The sequence below is a fragment of the Crassostrea angulata genome, chromosome 9 (genome assembly GCF_025612915.1).
Source record: "Crassostrea angulata isolate pt1a10 chromosome 9, ASM2561291v2, whole genome shotgun sequence".
In the NCBI taxonomy this organism is placed as follows: domain Eukaryota; kingdom Metazoa; phylum Mollusca; class Bivalvia; order Ostreida; family Ostreidae; genus Magallana; species Magallana angulata.
In genome coordinates, this window is record NC_069119.1 from 34,695,044 (window position 1) to 34,721,720 (window position 26,677).

Consider the following 26,677-nt stretch of genomic DNA (forward strand, 5'->3'; position numbering starts at 1 on the left):
CCTCCGTTGCCTTTCCTATATCTAAATTCATAAGTGATCATTCAATCGCATTTCAAAATATTTAATGCCCGCATGCTAGGAAATTTAGTTGGTTAGTCACGTCTTTCTTATACATGTACATGTTGTCGACGGCGCGCGGCCAAAGAAATTTTCACAATCGTTAAAGTTATACCAATATAGGATATACATGTAATTTTTATATTCAGATCTTAAGGTAGGCCCCTACTCAGTATGTTTGTGGTTAAAGTAAGGGTTTTTTTCATTAATCAAGTAGAGTAATACCTTATGTAATAAAAAATGCCCCAAAAGTACATGTCTTAACTATTCATTATTATCACTAGAGTCTCCAGAAGATGCATACCCCCTTGTTTAATCACATGATTTCAACCAAAATCTTTATTTGGCTTATATTAAAAAAAATCAAAGTAAAACAAAGTTTCAAATGTTTTAATTTATCATTAAATATGTAAGAAAGCAATAACAAGTGTGATTATCATCATTTGATTGATTAAAATGATATTTTATAATGAAATGTTACAAAAATGTTATTTAAAATTTTTTACATAATATCACATTTTTAAACTTATATATCTTAAAAATGTTATGTTTTAACACCACTTTTTGTAAACTTTAAAATATTAGATTTATGTCTACTGCAACCAAAAAGCCAAAAAAAAAATATAGTACTCCACATGTTTCTTTCTTTTTCTACGAACTTTAGAACACATATACCCCCTTATCAAATGCAGCTAAAAAAAAGTGTCATCAACACAATTTAAAAATATATCAGAAAACAGCATTTCATTTCTTTGCTTTGATAAACACTAAAAGTCTTCTTTCAAAACTATATGTATTGGGTACAAATTAATTTTTTGGATAAACAATACCTTTCCTCTGCATATATAAACACAAACGTACTAAAATCTCAGTACAAAAATTCACGATTTCCAACTATTAGACTCATTGAAGATCAAAACCTTATATACTGGTAGACATTATTTACACTTAATTGCTTCTATCGAATTCAGATTAATCAATTAAACATTAAAAATTAGAACCAGTAACGGTAAATCCAAACAAATATCGTTTTTGATTTTAAAGCTTATTATATCCGCTTAACTGATAACGCACCTAAGTAGGGATCTACCTTACTTAATTTGTTTGCAAGTTTATAACTAATGATAATTTCTTCAGCGGCACCACTTATAATTTACTCAATTCTCTCTCTCTCTCTCTCTCTCTCTCTCTCTCTCTCTCTCTCATTCAAGTCACGAGCGGCTATGTCTTAACTCCGCCCAGCTACGATCTGATTGGACAAACATTACGTAGAAACTTTTCTGGAGTTAACCCCTATTACGCTTCAATGTACTTCGCTATAAAAATTATCTGATCCGAGATGTTACATGAATACAGCTGTTTTGAACCATTTTGCAAACAAGTAAGTGTCAGCATGGGATTCACGAATATCTATTTTGTACGTTTTTAATGTGCAGCAGAGACTGATAAGTTGAATAAAAAATGTTGCTGATACATGTATACAAACTGCTCTAATTAATGTAAGTTGCGTTATCTTGATACACACTTTATGTCGTCAAACGATAAAAAAAAACAAGTATTATAAGTACAATTTTGCTTTCTTTCCTATAGTGCCATCAAAAAAGCGACACTATGATTTATTAAATCAAAGAATGATTGGATACATCGTAGAATATTTTCATTTCAAGTTATATCCCCCTTTTTTCGATCAAATCCACCGCCCCAATATGGAAAAAACCTTCCGACGCCCCCGTGTACTGTTTGTTTTGTTTTGGACTGTTATAGAAAAGGACGTAGTATTTGTCATTTCTGTTCTACTATAGAGTGTAATATCTCTATTTTGTCATTTACACGGGTGTTGTCTATAGGGAAAACTTCAACCTCCAGGCAATTGAGAGGGTTTCACCCTCTATAAGTTTTAAACTTTGGTCGTAATACTAACTGATGATATTGATCATATAAAATGTCATGAATTGAAGTTTATTAATATGTAAAATAGATGAACTGTTGAACTGGTGATCAATTATCATCGGGGTTTTAACAATTATCAATGGCTGACCTTTTTGTATTTCTAGAGACGCATATGTTATCTATGCGCGCTCTCTCTCTCTCTCTCTATCTGACGACAGGTTAACCTATATCACCTTATCTAAAACTGTATTTAGGTTATGCAAACAATGTTCTGGCGTGTAAAATTATAAGTTCTCTTTATCGGGTTTTTGTGTGTATAACGATGTGGTATATGAGGGAAAACTTTGGAACCAGGTGATCTAATACTCATGGTCTTCCTGTTACCTCGGGGCAAACATTCTGGTAAGCCAACCCCAAAGTCATGCTATTGCCTGACGTCATGACATCAGACATAAATAAGGTTATAGGAAATAGTGCAGATAATGGGAGCTCGAAAGATCAATTTTTTCATAATAAGATAACCCAATACATGTTTCAGGGATAGCCATTAAATTTTTCAATCTGCAAGTGAACTTAAGGAGGCTAGGGGGTCCCCAAAAAAATGTCTCTAAAATTCACCAAATTTGCAGAAATGTTTCTTATAATCTTAATTTACATTTAAATATTAAACACCACATCAAAAGCATCGTTAATTTTATGATTTTTTGAATCTGAAGAAATTGCACATTATGTAAAAAAAAAAATTTTGAAAAATATATGAAATATAAATAAAGGCAAAAAACATACCAATAACATCACAAAAAATAAACACAATTAGAAAAACTAAACATTATTCGTTATAAAGAAAAATATCACAATTTTACAAAAAATATATATGTCATACAAATGCAAATATGTAAAACAAAAAAAAAGTAGCCACAAGATTATTTCCAAATTTTAAAATAATAATAATCAATACATGTGTAAAAAAGATTGAGCATTTAAAAAAAATTTTGATGGTGAAATTATAAAAAGAAAAAAAACGAAGGAAAATATTAAAACAAAATATTATGAGTTTTACAAGTTACCTCCCTTTGAAAAGTTAGAAATGCTGAAAAACAGCTGAAATGATTTTTTGGCATTTTGTAACCTTTGGTTTACCAACAATTTAATCTTCAACACTATCATATACATTTCTTTCAAAAGACAATTTCAGTACGATGTAAGATTTATAGAACATTAAAGTGAAAATCTTCTTTATATAGATATAAAAACGCTTTAAAATGGCAGCCACCCCCAGCCTCGTTAAATTTTGACTAGCCCTAATACAAAATTTGATAGCCCGAAATTTAGTTAGAAGATGTCATTATATTCATTAATTTTATTTGAGTAAGTTAACTCACAAATATGAAGACCAATTAATACATAACCTAGTAAACAGGCACTCCCTCCCAACCCCTGTCTCCTCCACTTCACGCAGTCATGGGAGAGACCCAACAGTGCCTCGAAGCAAACCAAAGTACAGAAACCTGCGGTATGATGGCAAATCACGCTGGAAGGCATTTTTGCAAAAGTTTATGAGGCTTTCGCAAAGCCAGCAGTGGACCAAGGTGGAACAACATGACTAGAGTTGCTTATTTCTGGAGGACCCTGTCCAGTGAAGATTACACTCTTTCATTGGAACTCTGTATCTATTCACTCTTTGTGACATCCTCAATTAACAAGTGTTTCATACTTCAGTACCTGAACTGACCCACAAGCTCAACGTCTAGTCAGCATCACAACACAGCGGTGAGTCCCTGAGTGAGTGGGCGGATTGTATACTTGTTTTAGTCATCGGTGCCTTTTCCCAGCTGCCAAATACTCACTTTCAAGTCATACCCCGCCTGTGCTATGGTGCGTATGATGTAGACACTGGTAGGTACACCTTGAACATTGGAGGAGGCAGTGGACCGAATGCAGTATGATCAGAATCTGTGTTTCCAGTGTGGAGAGGTGAGACACTTCTGCATGGATTGCCCTATGGATGCCAGCTGACGGAAGCCAGAAGAAAGTGTAAGTAGGGCAGGAGAGCGCCCCCTGTCTAACCGAGGTGTCCATCGAGAAGGGAAATCACGAAGGATCCTGGCTCAGGAACAGATCCCCCAGTGAGAGTCAGCCTCTTGGAGCGGTGGGCATGTTGACTCTGAACTTTAAACGTTACGATATGTTCCATGAAAACTATCAAATGGAATGCAGATCGTGAAGTCAAAGCTGATTATGACGTCATAATTTATGAAGTACAGACAAGTGCCTTTCTACACAATACTGTGGGAAGCCTTTACATACCTGCGTCTCTGTCTTTTTTTTTCTTTCAAACTTTCTCTCCTACCCATTTTTTCTTGGTCGTGTAATCTTGCTTTCCCTTTTCTTGTTTTTAGCTCACATGAACAGATCTAGAACGTTGAAGTGAGCTTTTCTGATCACCGGTTGTGTGTGGTCTGTCTGTCCATCTGTATGTCTGTAAACTTTTCATATTTTAAAACATTTCATCAAATCATCAAAAGAAGGTACACTTTTACTAATTAAAATCGATTTACATAGAATTTTTCGGTTTCCCAAGATCGACTCACATTGGTACTTATATCCTCTACTTATAAAAGTTAGATTCTAAACTGTTTAAATTGTGACTCTAGAATAATAATGGGTCTCAAAAGGGGTTTAATGTTTAACTTTGAAATATATTGGGGATAATGTTTAAAAACTAAAATAAAATGATACATTGAACTGCTGTTCAGGTGAGGGATGTGACCCGTGGGTCTCTTGTTTCCCTCTCTTTTATCCTTTCTCTGCTAACCATTTACTCTCTTCCTTGGACTTTAATTTTATTCCTGCTCTCTGTTTTGCAAAGAGAGTCTGCGAGAGAAATTGAGAGAAAGCAAGCATACATGTTAAGAAGGGAAATTTTTCAGACAGAAAGAGAGAGAGAGAAAGAGAAAGAATGAGAGAGCAAGATCAAGTTAAGCAGAGAAAGCCTGAAGAGATTAGCAAAAAAAGATAAGTGAAAAGAAAGAACAAAAGTGTATGTCTATCAGAGAGAGTGAGAGAGAGAGAGAGAGAGAGAGAGAGAGAGAGAGAGAGAGAGGGTACTGTTTAGTGAAGAAAGTCAAAGAGAGAGAAAGAGACAGAGACAGAGACAATAAAAGAGAGAGAAATTCAGCTCAAAAATCAGAAAGAAAAGAAAAACAAACAACAAGGTGAGAATAAGTATGTATGTCAGAGAGAAAGAAAAGGAGAGAGAGAGGATAGAGAGAGGGAGTAAATGTTTAGTAAAGGAAGTCACAGAGAGAGAGTGAGAGAGAGAGAGAGAGAGAGAGAGAGTTAGTTGAAGAAAATCTTCATGAGAGAGAAAGTATAAATAAGAGATGAAAAAAGAAAGCAAGAGTACATGTTTAATAGAAAGTCTGAGAAGAAGAGAAGAAAGGGTACATGTGTAGCAGAGAAAGAGAGAAAGAGGGGAGAGAAAATGCAAAATAGTGTAAGTACATGTTCTACAGAGACAGTCTCTCACTTCCTCTCCTATATGTTCTCTGGTAAACATGTATGCTTTCTCTCTCTCTCTCTCTCTCTCTCTCTCTCTCTCTCTCTCTCTCTCTCTCTGCTAACTGTTCACTCTCTATCACTGACATGAATTCTTGCTTTCTGTTTAGCAGAGAGAGAGAGATAGAAAGGGAAAGATAGATAAGGAAAGGGAGCAAGCTATCATGTTCAGCAGAGAAATTTTGAGAGGGGATGTGAAAAAGAAAGCAAGAGTACATATAGAGAAAACCAGAGAGAGAGAGAGAGAGAGAGAGAGAGAGAGAGAGAGAGAGAGAGAGAGAGAGAGGGTTAGCAATAAAAGTTTGAGAGAGAGAAGATAGAGAAAGCAACAGTTCCGTGTTAGCAGAGTAAATGGGAAAGTAAGGGATAGATAGATAGAGAGCAAGGGTATATTTTTAACAGAGAAAGTCAGATAGAGAGAGAGAGAGGAGAAAGGCTAATTGTATTCAGCGTGTCGGTGCGCCCGCACGTCCATCTCATCTCTTTTATTACAAGTCAAATCTTCCTGTTGTAAAACACTCAAAAGACATCGATTTTTCTTTATTTTAAAGCATTATCACTTACATGCATGTCAAGAAATCTCGACCGCAATAGTAATTACCTTGACAAATAGTTTTGATTCAATTCTATAACGGTAAGCAGTAGAGCTTTTATAAATCGCAGATTTATTTTTTAGTGACACAAACCAAAGTTCTTTTCATTTCATTTTTAATTCATGATTTTACAATAAATATTGTCTATTTTGCTATTCCTTTGAGCAGTTAGAACTTTTGCTTCTATTATTTTTGGACATCACCTTTAACATTTTTTTTTAATTCTTAATATGGCATTGATCCTGCGTCCAGTCTATTTTGTTAGACATAAATAACATAATCACAAATGGTTTTTTAAAGTCTCTAATGCCAAACAGGGTATCAGTGTTTTAAAAACACATACTGAACGTATTTATTAATACTAACTTAGAATAAATAATCATCTAGAAATTGGACTTGTTGAGTCAATAGCCCAACTGGTCTATACATTATAATCTGGGGCTAGGGGTCGTCCAATTTATAAATTTACATGTATAGCTAAGTGATTTAATTGCAAGATTTGTCCATACTTTCTTTTGTGTGAATGATATCAAATATATATTTATACAAGGCTAATCGTCGTGAGCAATAATACAAAATGTATCATAAGGTTAATGACAAGAAGGCCCATGGCTTGTACAGACATTTTCTGTAACTTCAATTTTCTCCCGCACCTATACCTAATATATTGTTGGGAGTTGATTTTAATCAACTCTCCTATGCAGTTACTCAGACAAACCGAAAGTGAAACAGTGTTTGGACCTCAGCACAAATCATTGCTGCTGACAAGACTTAGTTCTTGAAAATAATTGATAAATTCGATGTAATGTATGCTTAAGCATTGTTTTTCAAGGAAACTTATTTATAAATACCTTGAAAATAGTAAGATTTTAAATGGTACGAACAACGTATGTATTCCTACGCTAGATTTCAATATAGTCTCGTTCAACTCGTCGCTCGGCTGTCTCCGTAAATCCTTGTCGGAAATTTACGGTGTCAGCCGAGCGTTTGGTTGAAAGAGACTAGAGTTCAATATTGCTTGGATCCATACAATTTTTGAGAAATATTTCTATCACTGATACATAGTTTGATTGAATTAATTTTATCTTTAAATAATATGTTTTACGGTGCGACCGTTGTGGCGAGCACAGCATGTGATCAAACAATGAATTATAATAAATTAATAAAATAAAATTAACAACGTGAAATTTGAATGCCAAAAAATAAAACATACCTATTTTTCAGTAAATTTTCATTATTCATAGTTTATAAGATTTGTTATAATTTATTTATTTATATGTAGAACAATAGTTTAATCTCAGATACAATGTTGTTAAATAATAAAGATTTTAATATATAAATATTCATTGCACTGCATCTCCTATTTAAAGTGATTGTGATTATGATTGATTGATTGATTTCCCCCTTTTTTTGCAGTAGACATTTTTTCTTAAACTTAAATATAAAACTTGACTCATCATAGAGCTCCCCCCATGCTAAATTTTTTTTCATTTTTGTCAATTTATACATAGAAAATCGACTTACCATGGATTTGCCCCTCCACTTAAAAAAAAATAATTAATGTTTAATTTTATTTTTAATTTACGCTTAAAAATATTTGCTTATCATGTTAAATGAACATGGTGTTGTCCCCCCCCCCCGCATGTAATAAATGGAAGTGAAAATAAAGAAACCATTGAACTGCTAAAGGGCTGAAGGATTAGAATTTTCATGATTTATTTTTCTTTTTGCTTGCAAAGATTTTTTGGATGAGGCTGCCATCCACCCACCCACCCCCTTTAAAAAACGGCGCTGCTACGTATAACGTTACGTTTCAGGAAATTACCGTAATTATAGTGAATAAAATATTTGTGAGCATTCATCCAAATTAGTGCAATTTACAACTGTTTCCTGTATCTGAAGAAATGTCCTTATTCGTCAGCTGTTCTTTATCTTAGCCTTTGCAAGATTTTGAGAGGATTTTGGTCATTTCAGCAGATTTACAATAACTTCAATTAGAGTAATTTCCCCTTATCAGTGCTTATTGTGACGTCAAAGCTGACGTTGGTTAAGTGTCGTCTTACTCTTTAAAACTCCCCTGAGAAATAAAAGTATGCGAAGTATACTGTTTTATTTACAAAGCATGATGTTCTTAAAATTACACATCTTATAAGCTTTTCAAAGGTTTTACTTTGATTTTCGGGAGAACGTGATGTTGGAACGTGAGGTTGGAAACCATTGGTACTATGAATTGTGGGTCAAAATTTACTGACTCCGAAAAAATATATCGGATCAATGTGTAAACGTTTGTGACGTCACACGATTATTTTTGATCGAAAGTGTACTGAGGTGAACTTTAGAGGTAACATTGACTGTATGTCACTTACATCGTTATTGTTTTTACTGTCTAAATTTGTCTTGCTGATTCTCTTGAGAGTGTGAAGTGATAAAAATTGCCATGATTACAGGGAACTACTGGGACGATTAAAACGATGCATTACTGGTCCGATTTACTGACGCCAAAAAAATCCGTTGAATGAATGTGTAACTAGTCCGAATTTTCTATTCACACACGCCTTGCCGGTAGAGCTCGCTTCGCGCCGGCGCTGCGCGCCGGCGAGCTGCGCTCGCTATTATTTAATATGATTAATATGATTCATATGGGGGTTTCTCGACATTCTTGTCGAAAAAGTCCAAACATTTATCACACTCTGGTTTTCACCGTCGTGATGTTTGGGGAATAGCTCAGCAGATTTGTGGCTATGTGAGGAACTCACGTTCACAATACCTGAGGAATCAAAATCAAAATCCGTAGAAATTAATTAAAAGATGTTTATTTCGATGAGCCGCAATTGGAAAGTGATATAATGAGAATGAATGAAATACACAAATAATAAAAGCATGTTATAAAATCGAAGAGATAACAACAGTTCGGAAACACAATAAACAGAAAAACAATATATAGACATATAAAAAAATCAAAACAAGATCAAGCACACGGCTTAACTATAAAATGTTTCCTTTGTAATAACATGATGGATCGAAAATGAATTATCGAAAGAATAAAATAAGTACTTAAGATTTTGACATGTTTTAGAATTTAGCGGATAAACTTTCTATTTTCGTTTTGTATACGTTCACTTTTTTATCTCTTAGCACAGAAGAGTTCTTTTAATTTAGCGCGGTAAAATTTAAAGTTGAAATATGAAAAATTCGTGAAACTAATTAATATATTAAGGATAACGAATTACTTACGTTATTTAGTTCAATAACAAAATTAATATAAGTTGAACAGGATCTTTATAGTTAGATTTGATAATTTAAGAATTGTCATGATTTATTAATCAAATTCCTTTACAAGAAAATAATAATAGAAAAACTTTTCAAAATAGTCTTAAAATAAGATTTCCTAAATAATAAATATTATTAAAAAGTACTTAGAAATAATTTTGAGCTTACCTGAGGAATCACAATCAAAATCCGTAGAAATTAATTAAAAGATGTTTATTTCGATGAGCCGCAATTGGAAAGTGATTTCGTAAAAATCACTTACCAACGCGGTCACTCTACGGACTTGAAATTGACCAATCAGGTAACTCATTTTGAAAAGGTTAACGCACAATTTCGGCAAAATTTCTTTGATGCTTGACACTGTTAACTAAGCCAAAAAGGTGTTACAACAATTACTCGCATTTCGGCAAAGAAGACCTGTAACAAAGACAGGATTAACTTGAAGCCGAAATAAAATAAATAAGTTTATCTACTTGGAATTTCGAAGTGTCAAGCTAATGCGCCAAAGAATTTATTTCCAAAGAAACCGAAAAACGAAATGTTTACATTACTACCTAACAGCCTGTCAAAAATTCTTTAATGTAAAATGACATTCTATGTGTTACATAAGATGTGCTAGTAAACCTTGGGAGTGAAAATAAGTCGAAATAAGATTTATGTAAGAATACGATTTTAAGTTAAAAGAATGTATGAGATATTTCATCGCACTAAACAAAATAAATTAATTAAACTAATTTCAATTATTAAATTTTGATACTTAAATTGATAAATTTTAAACTTTTAATGTAACACATTTATATTATAAAAATGTGCGTAATTCAAATTAGAAACTACATGTACTTGACATGCAAAATAGCATATCATTGATTTTAAAATAAATAAACATCGACAAAATCAACTCCCGTCAGTTCTTCAGTACTTTGATTATTAGTCCCCTACCGGTTTTCACCGGAGAGGACTATAGCTTTCCTCTGCGTCCGTCCGTCTGTCCGTCTGTCTGTCCGTTCGTCTGTCTGTCCGTCCGTCTGTCTGTCCCACCTCAGTTTTCCACACTTTTTTTCTTTATGCGTTTGAGGAATAATATGAAATTTGCTGAACAGCTTCAAAATGTCAAACGACAGATCATGTTTACACTTTTGTAGCGTCTGGTTGACATATTTTCGAAAAAATTAATTTTTTATATTCAAATTTTTCAATGTTCGGGTTCAATATTCTGCATAACAGTGCATTGTTTTCACAATTTCCACAAACCGGTAGAGGACGTGTATTGCTTATGCAATACTCTCAGAAAGCTTGTTTATCTAGTGAGAACTTCTTGTCAATTTAAATATTTAAATAATACAATTTACTACTATACATATGCGCACAGGATAACCAAATACAATGTAATATTATGTTTCCCTCTCAGCCTTGAACCCGTACCTTATTACACTATCAATGAAAATTTATTTTAGAAATATGATTATTTTCTGAATTACAATAATAATTAATATAGTACAGAGAGTTGTCTCATTATCGCAAGAAATATTTTTTGAAATCATCCAGCTGCTTGTGCTTTCCTCTCCCAAATGCTCTCGAGAAAAAATAAAGCTGATTTCTAGTGATATTTATCTTTATATGAAAATAACATAACATGACAAAATGACAAAAACGTAAAATTGTATTATAACAAACTCATCAGACAAACATAATTCATTCTCTAATTCATTCATCATCTCTAAATCTTAAATACTAAATGTTTCTAATTGATTTCTATTCAAAAAGACAACAAGTGCCTCATCAAACTCATTGATATCAGGATTATTTATTACTTTGTACATCAACTACATGTACCACCGTTGTTCACTATTCATTCTGGCAGAGGGAAACATCGTGCCTGATGAAAATAAAATCGTATAATCTATAATCTAATTTACAAACAAAATCTGTTGTGCGAGCGCTGCATTGCCGAATACAGTTAGCCACAAGAGTACATGTCAGAAAAAGAAAGAAAAGTTTGTATAGCTGCAGGTCTGTAGATCCTGGTCTGAAAAAAATTTGGATGTACGACCTGCAAGCTACAGTTCCTCCCATAGTAAAAAACTTCAAATAACAGCGAACAAAAATATGTTTGTAGGGAAGTTGTGAGAGAAAGATGTTAAGCAAAGAATGATCTCATTCCATTTTGTGGCGGATCGCTGTCAGCGATGTAGCCTCATTGTTGTCAGCTCACTTCTCTCGGCTTATATACAAGCGGCGTCATAGAACTCAAGTATCAATGCGCCAATAAATATATAGTGCCGTTCTGATTGTTACGTATTTTCAACCAGGAACATATATTCAGTATTCGTTTTAAAAATATCAACAAATCTTTACAACAGATATCTTCTTTACACATTGAAAAAACATCAACATCAATAAAAGAACAAAACAAAGATTAATACGCAGATGAGATAGACTGGCAATGCGATGTACATGCGATGTACGTACGAAAGGGACATAGGACCAGTCAACCGATGAGATAATTTGCATAACAACAGTTTGTACTTCAATTTAAAAGCGGTGACGTTAATAGTTCGAATATCGGAGGTAAAAGAAATGTAGTAATTTCGTATATAAACAAATTATATAAAATGAGAGTAAGTGGCTGTCTTCCTATAGCTGGGAACATATTTCGTATTTTATCACTTGATAAAACCAATACGACGATGTCCAACTGAATATGGAAAAGTGCGCCACCTTCCCCATGTAGAATGGCGATAATTAACAACTTGTAATGATGTTTTAGCTACCTTCAGTGCGGTGCGCCGCTCAAGTCTTCTGGGCTTTGATTTCATTATTTCAGCTATACATTTCTGCTTGCTATCATTTGTTGTCTGTCTGTCTGTCTCTCTGTCTGTCTCTCTGTCTCTCTGTCTGTCTCTCTCTCTCTCTCTTTCTCTCTCTCTCAGCTTCTCTACTTAACATGTATTTTTGCTCTCTTTCTTTACTTTTGATCTCACTCAATCTTCTCTCTACAAACCATTTACTCTTTCGGACATTAAATTTTGGGGGTCTGAAGGAGAGAGAGAGAGAGAGAGAGAGAGAGAGAGAGAGAGAGAGAAAGCAGCTATACACGTTGCTCAGAGAAATTTTAAAAGAGAGAGAGAGAGAGTAAGAAGGAAATAATGGGAGGGCAAGAGTACACGTTTGGAGAAAGATGGACAGAGAGAAATAAGAAAATAAAGAACAAGAGTACTATTATCTCAGAGAGAGAGAAAGAGACAGACAGGAGAAACAGAAAGGAGAGAAAGAGAAAGAGAGAAGAGAGGGGTAAATGTTTAAAATGTTTAGTAGAAAAGGTCACACGGAGAGAAAGAGAGTTAAAGAGAGTGAGCAGAAAAAAGTCTTAGAGAGATAGATTCATAAAAAAATCATATAAAAAATGAAATAAATATGTGGAAGGAATGTGGTTGACTTTATTTAAAACACTACATTTTTGTATTGAACAGGTTGTGATTTTGAGACCTAGTCCCTCCACAAAATGGAAACAGCAAGCTCTCCATGTAAAGTACATCAGTGTTCTAAGTGTTCGGGGGACACAGAGTACTACTGTGTATCGTGTCCATGTGATCTGTGTCCCCAGTGTAAAGAGAACCATGTAAAAGATCTCCAAACGATAGACCATGATGTTGTGTCACACCGTGATAAAATTAACTACATCCCAACTCAAGAAATTTGTGTGAGACATCATAGCCATGTTTATATAAAGTTCTGTGAACCGTGTCAAGTTCCTGTGTGTTACCATTGCACACAGCATAGAAATCACCGACAATTAGTTATTACAACATCCTATAACACAAAGCGACAACAACACAGAGGAACCATTCACACCATCAGAAGTGAGGCTCTCTTTTACAGACCTGTTCTCCTGCCACGAATCAAAACTGATTTCAAAACTTGTCGCACAGAATTCTCTCTCTATCATTCAGAGATGTTAACAAAGGCCCAGACACTGAAGCATTTCATTGACTATATACAAAACGATTTCATGTGTAATGTGTTCTGTGACTTTGATTTCAAGCACAGATGTTTAAAACAGAAGAAAGAAATGATCATACATATTGTCAGCCTACAGAGATATGTATACATATATGAACAGAGGAGAGTAATCAGACCGCTACAATTCCTCTCCTCCATAAAGGCAGCCATCACTCAGATACATCCTACACTCCACACCAGCCAGCTCTCCATGACTGAGTCACTCAAAAAGGAGGATGTGATGGAGTCGATGAGTGCAATCCAAATCTCAGAGAGAGGAAACCGACGCATACAAAACCAGTGTCTGCTGAAACTGATGTCTGTTCCTAAGTTCCATCAATCTCTCACAGTGACAGGTGTTGGTCGTTGTTTTCACATTTCCTGTGTGACATCAGACCGGGTCTGGGTCAATGATCATAGAGACAATCTCATCTTGACAGACACATCAGGTGTCCCTCTACATCGTGTGAAGGGTTCATGGAATGGTTTATATGAAAGATTCCACACAGTGAACAGTGAGAATGAACTGATTTATATAGATAGTAATTGTAACATCAACAAACTGTCAAAGGATATGAAAACAACCACCACATTTATAGAGAGAACTACATGGAGACCACGGTGTGTGTACTGGTCCCCGTCCACTGGGGATCTACTGGTCGGAATGCTTTTTATGTATACAAGGACAGGCAAGGTAACCCGGTACAACCAGAGTGGACAACTTACACAAACCATACAGCACGACAACACAGGACGGGGACTGTATAGACAACCTTTCTATATAACAGAGAACAACAATGGGGATATCGTGGTGTCTGACTATATCTTTTTCTCTATGTCTGGTGTTGTATCGGTGACAGAGCGTGGTGGAAGACATCGTTTCTGCTACAGAGGACCTCCACCAGGACGACTAAAGCCATTGGGAATCTGTACTGACGCGCTGTCACACATCCTGGTGTGTGATGGTGCAACCAAAACAGTACAGATGTTGGACAAGGACGGTCAGTTCCTGTCACATCTACTAACAAAATCACAAGAGATGGGTGGACCATGCAGCCTGAGATATGATGTCAACACTCACCGTCTGTGGGTCGGATCAGAGGACAACAACAAGGTGTGTTTCTACAGGTATATTACCAGACAGGACGCTCTGACAGGTAAGTCTGAGTCATTATCATTGATGTAGTATATATGTGTTAGGTGTCATACAGGTTTCAATGAGATCTAAGTATAACTAAGTTAATTTTGTTATATCACACAAGTCATATTAAATTGTTAATTCAGTTTATATCTATTTCATTGTGATTGCAATTCATATATTAGTTATATATCCATGTAATTGTTATTCATTATTACATGTATGTACATGTTAACATAATATGTAGTTTATTGCTCAAACTTATCTAAACAATAAGATGCAAACATTATCATGGATATATATGAAAAAAAGTTATACAAAAGGAATTAATTTTAAGTAGTTAAATAGTTTGATAATTGTTTCTTCAGAGTAATGAATGAACTTAATCTACTCCATGTAACAATATAAGGAATAAAAAATCATTCTTCGAGTATTATGAGGTGATAATTTTGGTCGGGGCATGATCAAATCCAATAAAGCCCGAAGGGCTTTATGATAGATTTGATCACGCCCGACCGAAATTATCACCTCATAATATTCAAAGAATGATTCCTTATTACTTATATTTATATAATTTTTAGCCATCGTGCGATTAAATATTTAAATATAAATAAGCAAACCCCGCTGGCGCGTCAATTTGGCGTCATTTGTATTATGGCTTATATATTACAAAATCGATACGTTGTGTTATCACAGGCAAAGAGACTGAAAAATGTAAATATACAGGATTAGAACTCTATGTTTGATGTTTCTAGATAAATGTCATGTGATTGAGTCACTGAGTGGAATCCCAACCCCAGGGACAGAAAAACCACATCACGGAAACAAGTGTCTACTGAAACTGATGTCTCCCCCCGAGTTACTTCACTCTCTCACAGTGACAGGTGTTGATCGTTGTTTTCACATTTCCTTTGTGACATCAGACCGGGTCTGGGTCAATGATCATAGAGACAATCTCATCTTGACAGACACATCAGGTGTCCCTCTACATCGTGTGGAGGATTCATGTTGTTATTTACGTGGAGGATTCCACACAGTGAACAGTGAGAGTGAACTGGTTTATATAGATAGGAATTATAACATCAACAAACTGTCAAAGGATATGAAAACAACAACCACATTTATAGAGAGAACATACTCTACATGGGAACCACGGTGTGTGTATTGGTCCCCGTCCACTGGGGATCTACTGGTCGGGATACGTTATATACATACAAGGACAGGCAAGGTAACCCGGTACAACCAGAGTGGACAACTCACACAAACCATACAGCACGACAACACAGGACGGGGACTGTATAGACAACCTCGCTATATAACAGAGAACAACAATGGGGATGTCGTGGTGTCTGACTTTGATGAAGATTATGATGAATTATATGGTTATGCCTATGGTGATGACTATGTGCCTGGTGCTGTAGTGGTGACAGAGCGTGGAGGAAGACATTGTTTCTCCTACACAGGACCTCCATCAGGATCACGACTAAGGCCAATTGGAATCTGTACTGACGCGCTGTCACACATCCTTGTGTGTGATTATCAAACCAAAACAGTACAGATGTTGGACAAGGACGGTCAGTTCCTATTACATCTACTGAGAGAATCACAGGAGATGCGTGACCTACGGAGCCTGAGTTATGATGTCAACACTCACCGTCTCTGGGTCGGATCATGGGACAACAAGCTGTGTGTCTACAGGTATATCACCAGACAGGACGCTCTGAGAGGCAAGTCTGAGTCATTATCATTCACATTAATTAGATATAGATAACTAAGACACGGTCTGTGTTCATTATCAGTCAAAAAGATACATGTAAGACATGTTTATCTGTGCGATTGTTTGTCAATATAAACAGCTCATTGTTACAGGGTTAGCTGTATCTACCAGTCATTGGGATTAATTGCTTATTATCTAAAATAAATAGAATTTATCCTTGTCATAAATGTATTTCATGATAAAATGTATACAGTCAGATGTTCTTCAAATTATTTAATTAATTTGTGATTTGTTTTGTTACGAGTACATATGGATAGAATTTATTTAATTCATTACATAACTATCAAAGTATATATCAATGTAATTAGGTCATTCATATTTGTAAATGTAGCTCTGTCTTTATTTAATTTGTTTGTAGTTGGGTACAAATCGTTTCATATTCTGTATGATATAGATTAATTAACAGCTAATTGATGACTTGTTGTAGATGAACACAGACCCCGTCCTGATGGGGAGGCCATGTTTAGCTCAACATCAGCCGTAGAATGGAGATGACTTGGATATTGACTGCTTGTAAATGTTTCTGTACGAATCTAGTCTGTTCTCAAAACCACACATGTTGTTTGTCACTTTGTTCAACATCTGCAGCTGAAATTGACCTGTGTATATTTCACAAGGACTGTAATACTGACTCCTGTTTATTTCACACTTTGTGATCATCAAAATATGGCTGTCTGTTGCTTTATATGAAATTGAATGTAATGAAAATGGATTGCAGAGATAAATTAAATAATAATAATTAATTAATATTATTTTATCTTTAGATTTATACTTCTTTCTTTTTTCACCATTAGATATGAAGAATGCTCATGAATGCAAACATGGTGGATTCCTGTCCATGGTTTTCTATTTAAAGTTTCCAACACAGTTTAAGGTGGAATCAGACCAAATATTACCTAAAGAGACGGATACCAGCATCTTATTCATTGCTGTAATTGACTGTGTGTTTATATCTCTACATAAACGTATTCAGTGATGTAACGGACTGTGTGTTTATAGCTCTACGCAAACTAATTCACTGATGTAACGGACTGTGTGTTAATAGCTCTACACAAACTTATTCGTTGATATCACATACCTTATTCAGTGATGTAACGGACTGTGTGTTTATAGCTCTACACAAACTTATTCATTGATGTAATTGACTGTGTTTATATAGCTCTACACAAACTTATTCAGTGATGTAATGGACCATGTGTTTATAGCACTACGCAAACTTATTCAGTGATGTAACGGGCAGTGTGTTTTTTAGCTCCACACAAACTTATTCAGTGATGTAACGGACCATGTGTTTATAGCTATACACAGACTTATTCAGTGATGTAACGGACTGTGTGTTTATGGCTCCACACAAACTTATTTAGTGATGTAACAGACCATGTGTTTATAGCTATACACAGACTTATTCCGTGATGTAACGGACCGTGTGTTAATTTATATCCCCACACATTTGTGCACATCATGTTGTTTTTTTCCCCAAGGAATCTCACTTATGATTCACATTTGATGTACATGTATGAAAGTTAATAAAATATATCTAACTATCCATTTAGTAATATCTTTTTATTAGTCAAACTCCGGGCAGTTAACAAAAAAAACAAGAAAACAATAATGGATCGAAATAATTTTCTGAGCATTGTGTGTCTCCCTCAATATGCAATCTATACATTTTAGCTCACCTGAGCTGAAAGCTCAAGTGAGCTTTTCTGATCAAATTTGTCCGTTGTCTGTCGTTGGTGTTGGCGTTGTTGTAAACTTTTCACATGTTCATCTTATTCTCTGGAACCACTACCATCACTGGGTGAAAGAAAATAAAGTTTGTTCAAATGAAGGACCACTCCCTTTTTAAAGGGGAGATACAGTACCGATCAGACCCAACCTAACACCAGAGTAAACCCTAACTTAACCCACAGGTTTACTTTTTGGGTTTACTTGGGGTTTACTCTGGGTTTATTTTTTGAGAATTTGGGTCCACTCGGGGTTTACTTTGGTTTTACTCGGGGTTTACTTTGGGTTTACTTTGAAATTGCTTTTGAGGTCAACTGTATGCACTGAAGTGTGAAGTAAACCCGTCTTTTATCTTACCACCCTACTGTCTGTAATCCTTACCCTTTGTATATTCCGAATACAAAGTTAGCGTCTGCTTTCAGGGGTATACTTCTGACTGGGTTTACTCTCTGTGTCCACTCTGGGTTTACTTTGGGTTTACTCTGGGTCCACTCTAGTAACGCCGGGGTTTACATAGTTGGGGTTTACTTTCTGTTATTTTGGGTCTGATCGGTAGTGTAATAAAGAATTATTAAAAATTTGTTAGTATTTTTCAAAATTCTTCTTCTCAAAGTTGTTGATCGTAACAATATTTATCAGGTAAAATCATTCCCACACCCATTTGTACGTACAGCACCGATCAGACCCAACCTAAAACCAGAGTAAACCCCAACTAAACCCTGGGTTTACTTTCTGGGTTTACTCTGGGTTTAACTTTTGGAAATTTGGGTCCACTCGGGGTTACTTTGGGTTTACTCAGGGTTTACTTTGGATTTACTCGAGAATTGATTTTGGAGTCAACTATACGCACTGAAGTGTAAAATAGACCTGTATTTTATCTTATCATCCTACTGCCAGTGCTTTCTGCCCGTTGTATATTCCGAATACACATGTAGCGTCTGCTTTCAGGGTTTACTTTTGATCGGGGTTTACTCTTTGTGTCAACTCTGGGTTTACTTGGGGTTTACTCTGGGTTTACTCTGGGTCCACTCCAGTAAACCCAGAGTAAACCCAGAAAGTAAACCTAGGGTTTAGTTGGGGTTAACTTTCTGTTAGGTTGGGTCTGATCGGTACTGTAAGTAGGGATTTTTAGGAGCTGAAGTACTTAAGCTTTGACGCAAAATATCTAAAGAAGGAGAACTTTTTTGTTAAGCATTGTAGAAAAGAAAATGTATATATTGTTGGTTCTAATCGATTCCACTTATCAAAACACCAATGTATGTCCCCATTAGGATCTAGAGGATTGGCCCCTCAAATATTCATTCATTTGTTTCCCCTCCCCAAATAAAGAATGAACAACAAGTTTAGATAGGTGCAAGAACAAAAAAATGTTAGTATTCGTGAGACCTTTTGAATGATCTCCAAAAAAAGGGCTGCCCCTGAATATAGGGGCCAAGAAACTCATAAAGTCTTCTACACATACCTTTAAAACGATCAAGATTTTGTAATGCGTTATAGAAACAAAGTTGTTAATTATAACAATATCATTTACCACACCCATTTATGACGTAATTAGGGATTTAAGGGGACTAAAATTTTAAATATGTGAAAAAGCAAAACACTTTGTTAAGCATATTAAAGGATATTGACAATCGTATACATTATCTGAAAGGGAGGGGTTGAGGGAAAATTCTGAAATATCATTGATATTTAAATCGTATCGTTTAAAATTGGACGAAAGACCTACTCGTTACTCGTAAGGAGATTGTATCTAGTTATTTTTTTTTCCACAAATTTTGTGCACGCGATTTCTCGGAAACTATCCAACTGATTTACACCATTTTTTCACAGATGCTTGATAGTGATCTGAATTTATTTTATGTTTGATACTTGCCGTCGTCACTTCAGGTACCGATTTATCACTGATTTTGTAACTTTTATGACCCATTTTGTGCACGCTTCATCTCGAAAACTATCATAGAAATGAATATGAAATTTTCAAGATAGGTAGACCATAGTCTGAAGTTGTGCCTATTGTTTTTGTTTTACGCCAGTGGCGCCATTCTTAAAAGTTCATTATGGCTCGAAAATTGGGTACGAATTTTGTTCCCCTTTTTTGTACACACGATTTCTCAGAGATGACTCGATGGATTTTCTTTAAATTTTCATGAATGATAGAACAAAAATATATCTCGATTATCCATTTTTCATTTTTTTCCAAAGTTCATTTGTGTCGTCCCTTTCCTGTCCCGCGACAAAAAGCTTGTTACATTGAGATTTTAAAAATGATAAAGACTTGAGCTTTCAGAGTTTGTAGGATTATAGATCTATAGTTGTTGATGTCTTTAAACTATTTCGTTTTGTTTGTCATAACTTCCGGTCGTCACCTTAAGCACTTCAAAAATTATTTTGTCTTTTGCTTTTAATTTGTTTCATATAGAATTGAAATATAAGTAATAATCCTTACATATATCATGTATCCGATGTTAAATAAAAACAAAAAATTATACTTCTGGTGAGATATCTCAAATATCTCAGAAAGCGTTTTTAAAATATTTTTTTTACCCACGAGATCTCAGAAAGTCAAGCGATCAATGCACGAAACCAATATAGACATTTGGTACAAAATGTGTTAAACTGCTTTCATTTTTTCAACCGTCACTTCCGGTCCTCACCGGAGGGGTTCAAACAAATCAGGGTGTTTGAAGAATTGACTTTTTTCTTTGACAATTTGTTAGATTTGATAAACAATAAAGTCCAAGTGTCTAATGTTCAAGAAATACTAACTTTTTATTTTCACTGAGCATTTCCGTTTGTTCGTCTCCTGTCAAGAGACAAAAAAACCCACAATGACTCCCCCAGATCTCAAAAGCGGTGATGACTTGAAAAACCAAACTTTGTAGGATGATAGCCCTAAGTATGTATCCGTGTTTACATTATTTTGTTTGAATCGTGGTCACTTCCAGTCGTCACCGGAAGCACTTAAAAATATTGTTTTCCCTATTTTTTTTCTTGTTATGAATACCGGTATATCATTACACAATCTTATATTTGTTAAATAAGCAAACATATTCTACTTCCGGTGAGTTATATAAACTATCTTAGGTACCTATCCTTTTTACAAATTCGATACCTGCGAGATTTTAGTCACTGTAGGTGATTGAGACACGAACTTTTATGAACGATAGACAATTGATTGAAGATGTGTTTAACGGGTTTTATTTTGTCAACCGTCACCTCAGGTTGCTGTATGTAGAATTATATGTAATGGGAATGGACTGCCGATACAAATTTAATAATAAAAAATAAATAATTAATCAATAATACTTAGTGTTTAGATTTATCTTTATTTCTTTTTTTTCACCATTAGATATGAAGAATGCTATTGAAAACAAACATTGTGGATTCCTGACCATGGGTATCTAACACAGCTTATAGAAAAGGAAACGGATACCGGTATCTTATTCAGTGATGTAACGGACCGTGTGTTTATAGCTCTACACAAACTTATTTAATGATATAACATTAACAGGCCATGTGTTTAAAGCTCTACACAAACTTATTCAGTGATGTAACGAACTGTGTGTTTATAGTTATAAGCAAACTTCTTCAGTGATGTAACGGACTGTGTGTTTATAGCTCCACACAGACTTATTCAGTGATGTAACGGACCGTGTGTTTACAGCTCTATGCAAACATATTCAGTGATGTAACGGACTGTGTGTTTATAGCTCTACACAAACTTACTTAGTGATGTGTATAGCTCTATGCAAACTTATTTAGTCAATAGTGATGCATTGTACCGTGTGTTTATAGCTCTACGCAAACTTATTCAGTGATGTAACAGACCGTGTGTTTACAGGTCTATATGACCTGCTATTTTAGGTTATTTTTTTCCCTTTATCTTTTTGTCTGTCATCTTGAAGTATTTGAAAATATTGTTTGTGAAGTTGACAAATACATACAACCATTGTAAATGTGGGAATGTCTGATCAATGTTTTAATAATTTAAATTTAATAATTGTAGCTGATAGATATGATATTGGTCATTGAATTCATAAAGAGTAAGCATTAAATATAGAGATGACTCTGATATGTGTTCATATATATAGAATTTTAATTTAGGAAGTTAAATGACACATTGCTAAAATTAAATCCATCTCGGGCTTGTTCAATTTATTTCAATTTATCCTAAATCTATATGACAAATTGAAATACACCTGTAAGTCAATTTAATGTTGTCACATGTAGAACTGAAGTACATTGTGCCCCAGTACAACAACTGTTTTTCATTTCTTGATATGAGAATACTATTGATTTTAACGTCATCTCTGAACTGAAAGTCAATTCAGCTTCTTTTTCATTGGTGCATTTTTTTGTATGCACAGATACTGCATTTTTGGGCATAATGGTATGTTTTTTTCTAAATAATCTCATTAATTTTATGATTCAAATTTGATGTACGAATATATGAAAGTGAATAAAATACATCTTACTATGTAGTTGTATCTTTTTATTAGACGCTGTGCAGTTTACAAAAGAAGAAGAAAATAATAATGGATCAAAATAATTAACTGAGCATTGTGCATATCCCTCAATATGATGACTCATCCTGTATGAAAAGCAGAATATGTATTTTATAAACAAAATGATTTGATTTTTAAAAGGGGCATATATCTCCTCCAAAATCTATCATATCAAATTTTCCTGCAAGCATACACGTCTTTACTTATTAACGACAATAAAAATTAGAATTATAAATTGAAATGTGCAAGGACTCGCAAAAATGATGGAATTGGTAATTACTGGTATTATGCACATTTACACATTATGTTAAACCTACAAGTCCCTACGTAATTCCGTGCAGCGGTTTGCGAGGAATTGCGCTCAGAAAATGTTCATTACTATATTAAAATGAAGTCGAATGTTTGTGGTAATTATAATGTGAACATCTTCACATTGTCTTCTACACACCTTCAAAGTTCCCAAAATTCAATGCAGCGGTTTAAGATCTAGAAGAGTTTGCTTAAAAAAGAGAATGATCTGACGAGGATTCTCCAATCTCGTCGTGCTTTAGTTCCCCACGGTCCTTTACCATGCGTCACAGTTGCTCTGGGTGGGGGGTCCTGGTGCCCGCTACACTCGTTGGTTTCTACATAAATATCCTCCTACTTTTTGCATTAGTACAAGAGGTACAAGTCATATAAGCATATTTACATATAACGGTATACAAACCGTATGGATGAGCTAAGCTAGATCAATATGTTCGTGAGGAACAGACAATTTCAAAAACTTATGTTATGGATATATAGATTTTTAGAAAGAAATACAGAATTGTGATTCGACAACAGATTAAAGAACTTTATAGTATTTGATTGATGGTTTTTCGTGCTAAGATTTTCGAGTCAAAGATATATGTTACATTTCAAAGGCCCTCAATTTGATCACTTTTATATTAGATAAATTTCAAACTCTTAAGTATCGTTGTAAACTGTTTAAACGACCAACCTCCTCGTCGTTGGGAGACTGTTGTTGCATCTTATTGATTTCGCAATTATTCGAAATTTTCTTGAAATCTGGTAGTGCATTCAATCGCAGTTTGTTTTAAAATATCTATAAGTGAGACTTTTTACTACTAGAGATGTTGATATCACTGTTCTATTCTTTAAGTCATTTATTTATGGAAGCACTTATATCTATTTAACGCAAAAAAAACAATGTGATGTGACAATTGGAGTGTCATTCATTCCTGTTGTGTTAAAATTATTATGTATACATGATATCCAGGCACTGGTGGTCTGGTGTTTGGTGTACATGTAATAAACAAATGTATATAAATATATATAAATGATTCCACACAACTTTTTACCTTTTCCGTGTAACAATCCCCCCCCCCCCCCCAATAAGATAAGGAGTTTTATCGGATTTGGAAAGGGGGGGGGGGGTAAAATACACAAAAGTTGGTGAATACCTAATTAAACTGATGTTTTGAAAGTCGAGAAAATTTTGAAAAAAGGAATTGGTTTTTAATTTAAATATAATTTTACGTAATTAGAACACTGAATCTAAATAAGAAAGAGTGATAACTTATATAAACCAATAAGCATTCAGAGAGTAGAACCATTGTTACCAGATCTTGGACTCTCGCTAGGGTGTGACTATCTTTTTCTTGCATCATAACAAGTTTAAAATGACGTTGGTTTTAATTACACAAATTGCGTAGTCTTAGCTCAAAAGCCTGACAAATCTTGATGACTTGAAATAGTCATGGCTGAATGGCTAGCAATGAAATAGACAGGCCTTCATCTCATCGTAATCAACAGTTCAAGCTCCACCATAAATGGTTCATTTTCACTGCTAACATTTTTGTCCCTAGCTACGCCACTGTCTTTGCTGTGTGTCGGGGTATCTTTCTGTAAGTCACCCCGTCACCCCTTCCCACAAGTAAGGGGATGAAACACCACCACCCCACCTACCTCCCGGCTGTTGCTTCGTCAATTATGTGGATTAAACCACCAGCAGACATTCATTGCAATCGCTTTATTCTTATCAATTCAAATTTCCCGTAAAAAGAATAATCAGTTTTGAAGCCAACTGTATGCTGTCCTTCCCAATTTATTTTACATGTACCATAACGTATCTCATTCTAGGGCTATGATAGGTTTCATGATGTTTGTACAGGTGTTTAAGGACAGGACCACCCCCCCCCCCCCCTCCTCATTTTCCGTTAATTTTTTGATATTGAAAATGGAACATGTTGTGTAAATGACTTTAAAGGATTTTCTATCAAAAAAGTCAACTACCAAGGGGGTTTCAAATCGGGGAGGGGGGGGGGGGGGGCTGAGTCCGCAAGCACCTGTGGATGTTTTTTTTGATTTTGCTCTGGGTTGTTTTTTTTCTTGTCATGATATTTTAAAGAGAGTTGCGATACCTTTAACTAATTTATACCTATGCCAAATCCACTACTTTAACAGAAAGCTGAATTAAATTCAAGGTACGTGTACTCAAACCAAGGTATTAATGACTGTGAAGTACTAAGTATCTAATTCGTTGTTTTGGCACACACGCTCCGCCGTACTAAGCCAGAGGCAGTCATAAGCTATGAATATCAATTGATTTTATTTGAACGTTTATTGAGTAAATTCATAAAACTATTCTACCCTTGATTCTGATGTAATAGATATTATTAGTTATCTAATTATCATTACATACGCATATTTTACTTATAAAACCGTATCTGTCTAACTGACCCAGTGGAATATATTATATCATTAGCTATGTGGTACAGGTATGTAGCTACATGTGATCTGTCCTGAAAAATTTAATCATTTTAATTTCAAAACTGATTTTTATACATAATTTTCCCTTTATGACATTTAGTTTATACGATATACGAACGTATTGTTTTATGGTTTGCGTTTTAAATATATATGATTTCCATATAGTGACCTAACTTAAGTGTTTTGTTATGGAAGCTTATTTTTGCAAGAAACGTCTGAAATAAAAATCTTAAAAGCTTTTTTTTTCTTTTCTTTTTTATACATAATTTTAAGTCCTGAGAAACCCACCTTGATGAACAGAATATTTGTTTACGGAACATTGAAAAATGGTCAGCCAAATCACTTCCGTTTGATGGGATCCTGGTACAGGCACCACTTTATTCGTCGGTGTCGGACAGACCGTGGAGAAGTACCCGCTGGTGATTGAGAGATCCTGGAATATGCCTTGTCTCTTACACGAGCCAGGAACTGGATGGGTAAGAAATGCGTCATTGTACATAGTTTTCCCTCTAATTATAATTGCTGAGTACTAGTATTCTGAGCGTATTAAAACAAAACCCTGAATTTTATTAATTTGCCTTTAAAGTAGAATGATGTCTATTTTGATACAAACACACGCGAGCTACAAATAGATATAAAATATCTTAATTTCTGTTTCCATTGGTTTTAGCTTAATTGATTAGCGGGAATATCTAGTTTTAAAACTTTCCTTTTTTAGCATGTGAAGGGTGAAATCTATGACGTGGATGATGAGAAAATGAAGTTCCTGGATTACTTTGAAGATCACCCTGAAATGTACACACGCACCGTGATATTGGCGGAGTACACAAACTCAAAAGATACACAGTGTAGCGATCCAGATTCCCAGTCGAGCGCGCCGAAATCCAAAGAAAGCCAAGCGAACACCCGCTCCAAGTGTTGGTGCAATTTTTATAACGACCGTGATTCTGTGCGTGACCTTCCTCACATTGATGTATATGACTTTGAAAAGGACAAAAAAATCATAGTAAACGAGAAGAAAATTAATGTGTTGGTTTTGTTTTTATTGACATGGGCGGCAAAAATTATTACGTTTTTATGTTAGCATTGACGAACACTTGTACTTATATGTTTTTTCGACTCTCGCTCTCTCTCTCTCTCTCTCTCTCTCTCTCTCTCTCTCCTCTCTCTCTCTTTCTCTCTCTCTCTCTCTCTCTCTCTCTCTCTCTCTCTCTCTCTCTCTCTCTCTTACATTAATGGTTAGAACTCCTGAGTATACATAAATCTGAATCAACTTTAATTCAATTCATACATAAAATGCATACGTACTACAGAAAGTAAATTCCTGTCTTATTTTAATTAAAACTATTACATGTATATTGTTATATTAATCAAAATTTGTACATGACAACTGACAAATTTTGAATCT

The 26,677-nt window shown here is 34.8% G+C and overlaps 1 protein-coding gene and 1 pseudogene across 2 annotated transcripts; both read left to right on the forward strand.

Annotated features, from left to right (window-relative positions):
* The first annotated feature begins 1,392 nt into the window (after positions 1–1,392).
* Positions 1,393–17,826, forward strand: LOC128163539 (uncharacterized). Of its 2 annotated transcripts, none has more exons than XM_052827169.1 (5): positions 1,393–1,438; positions 12,839–14,524; positions 15,261–16,232; positions 16,710–16,807; positions 17,077–17,826. In XM_052827169.1, exons 2-4 carry the CDS (start codon positions 12,871–12,873, stop codon positions 16,775–16,777), a joined length of 2,694 nt encoding a protein of 897 aa, XP_052683129.1. In that variant the 5' UTR covers positions 1,393–1,438; positions 12,839–12,870; the 3' UTR covers positions 16,778–16,807; positions 17,077–17,826. The 2 variants fall into 2 exon arrangements, with proteins under 2 accessions (XP_052683129.1, XP_052683130.1); XM_052827170.1 differs by having other exon boundaries at positions 16,710–16,795.
* Positions 17,827–25,549: 7,723 nt separating this feature from the next.
* On the forward strand, positions 25,550–26,353 carry LOC128162301 (gamma-glutamylaminecyclotransferase-like; annotated as a pseudogene).
* The last annotated feature ends 324 nt before the right edge of the window (positions 26,354–26,677 follow it).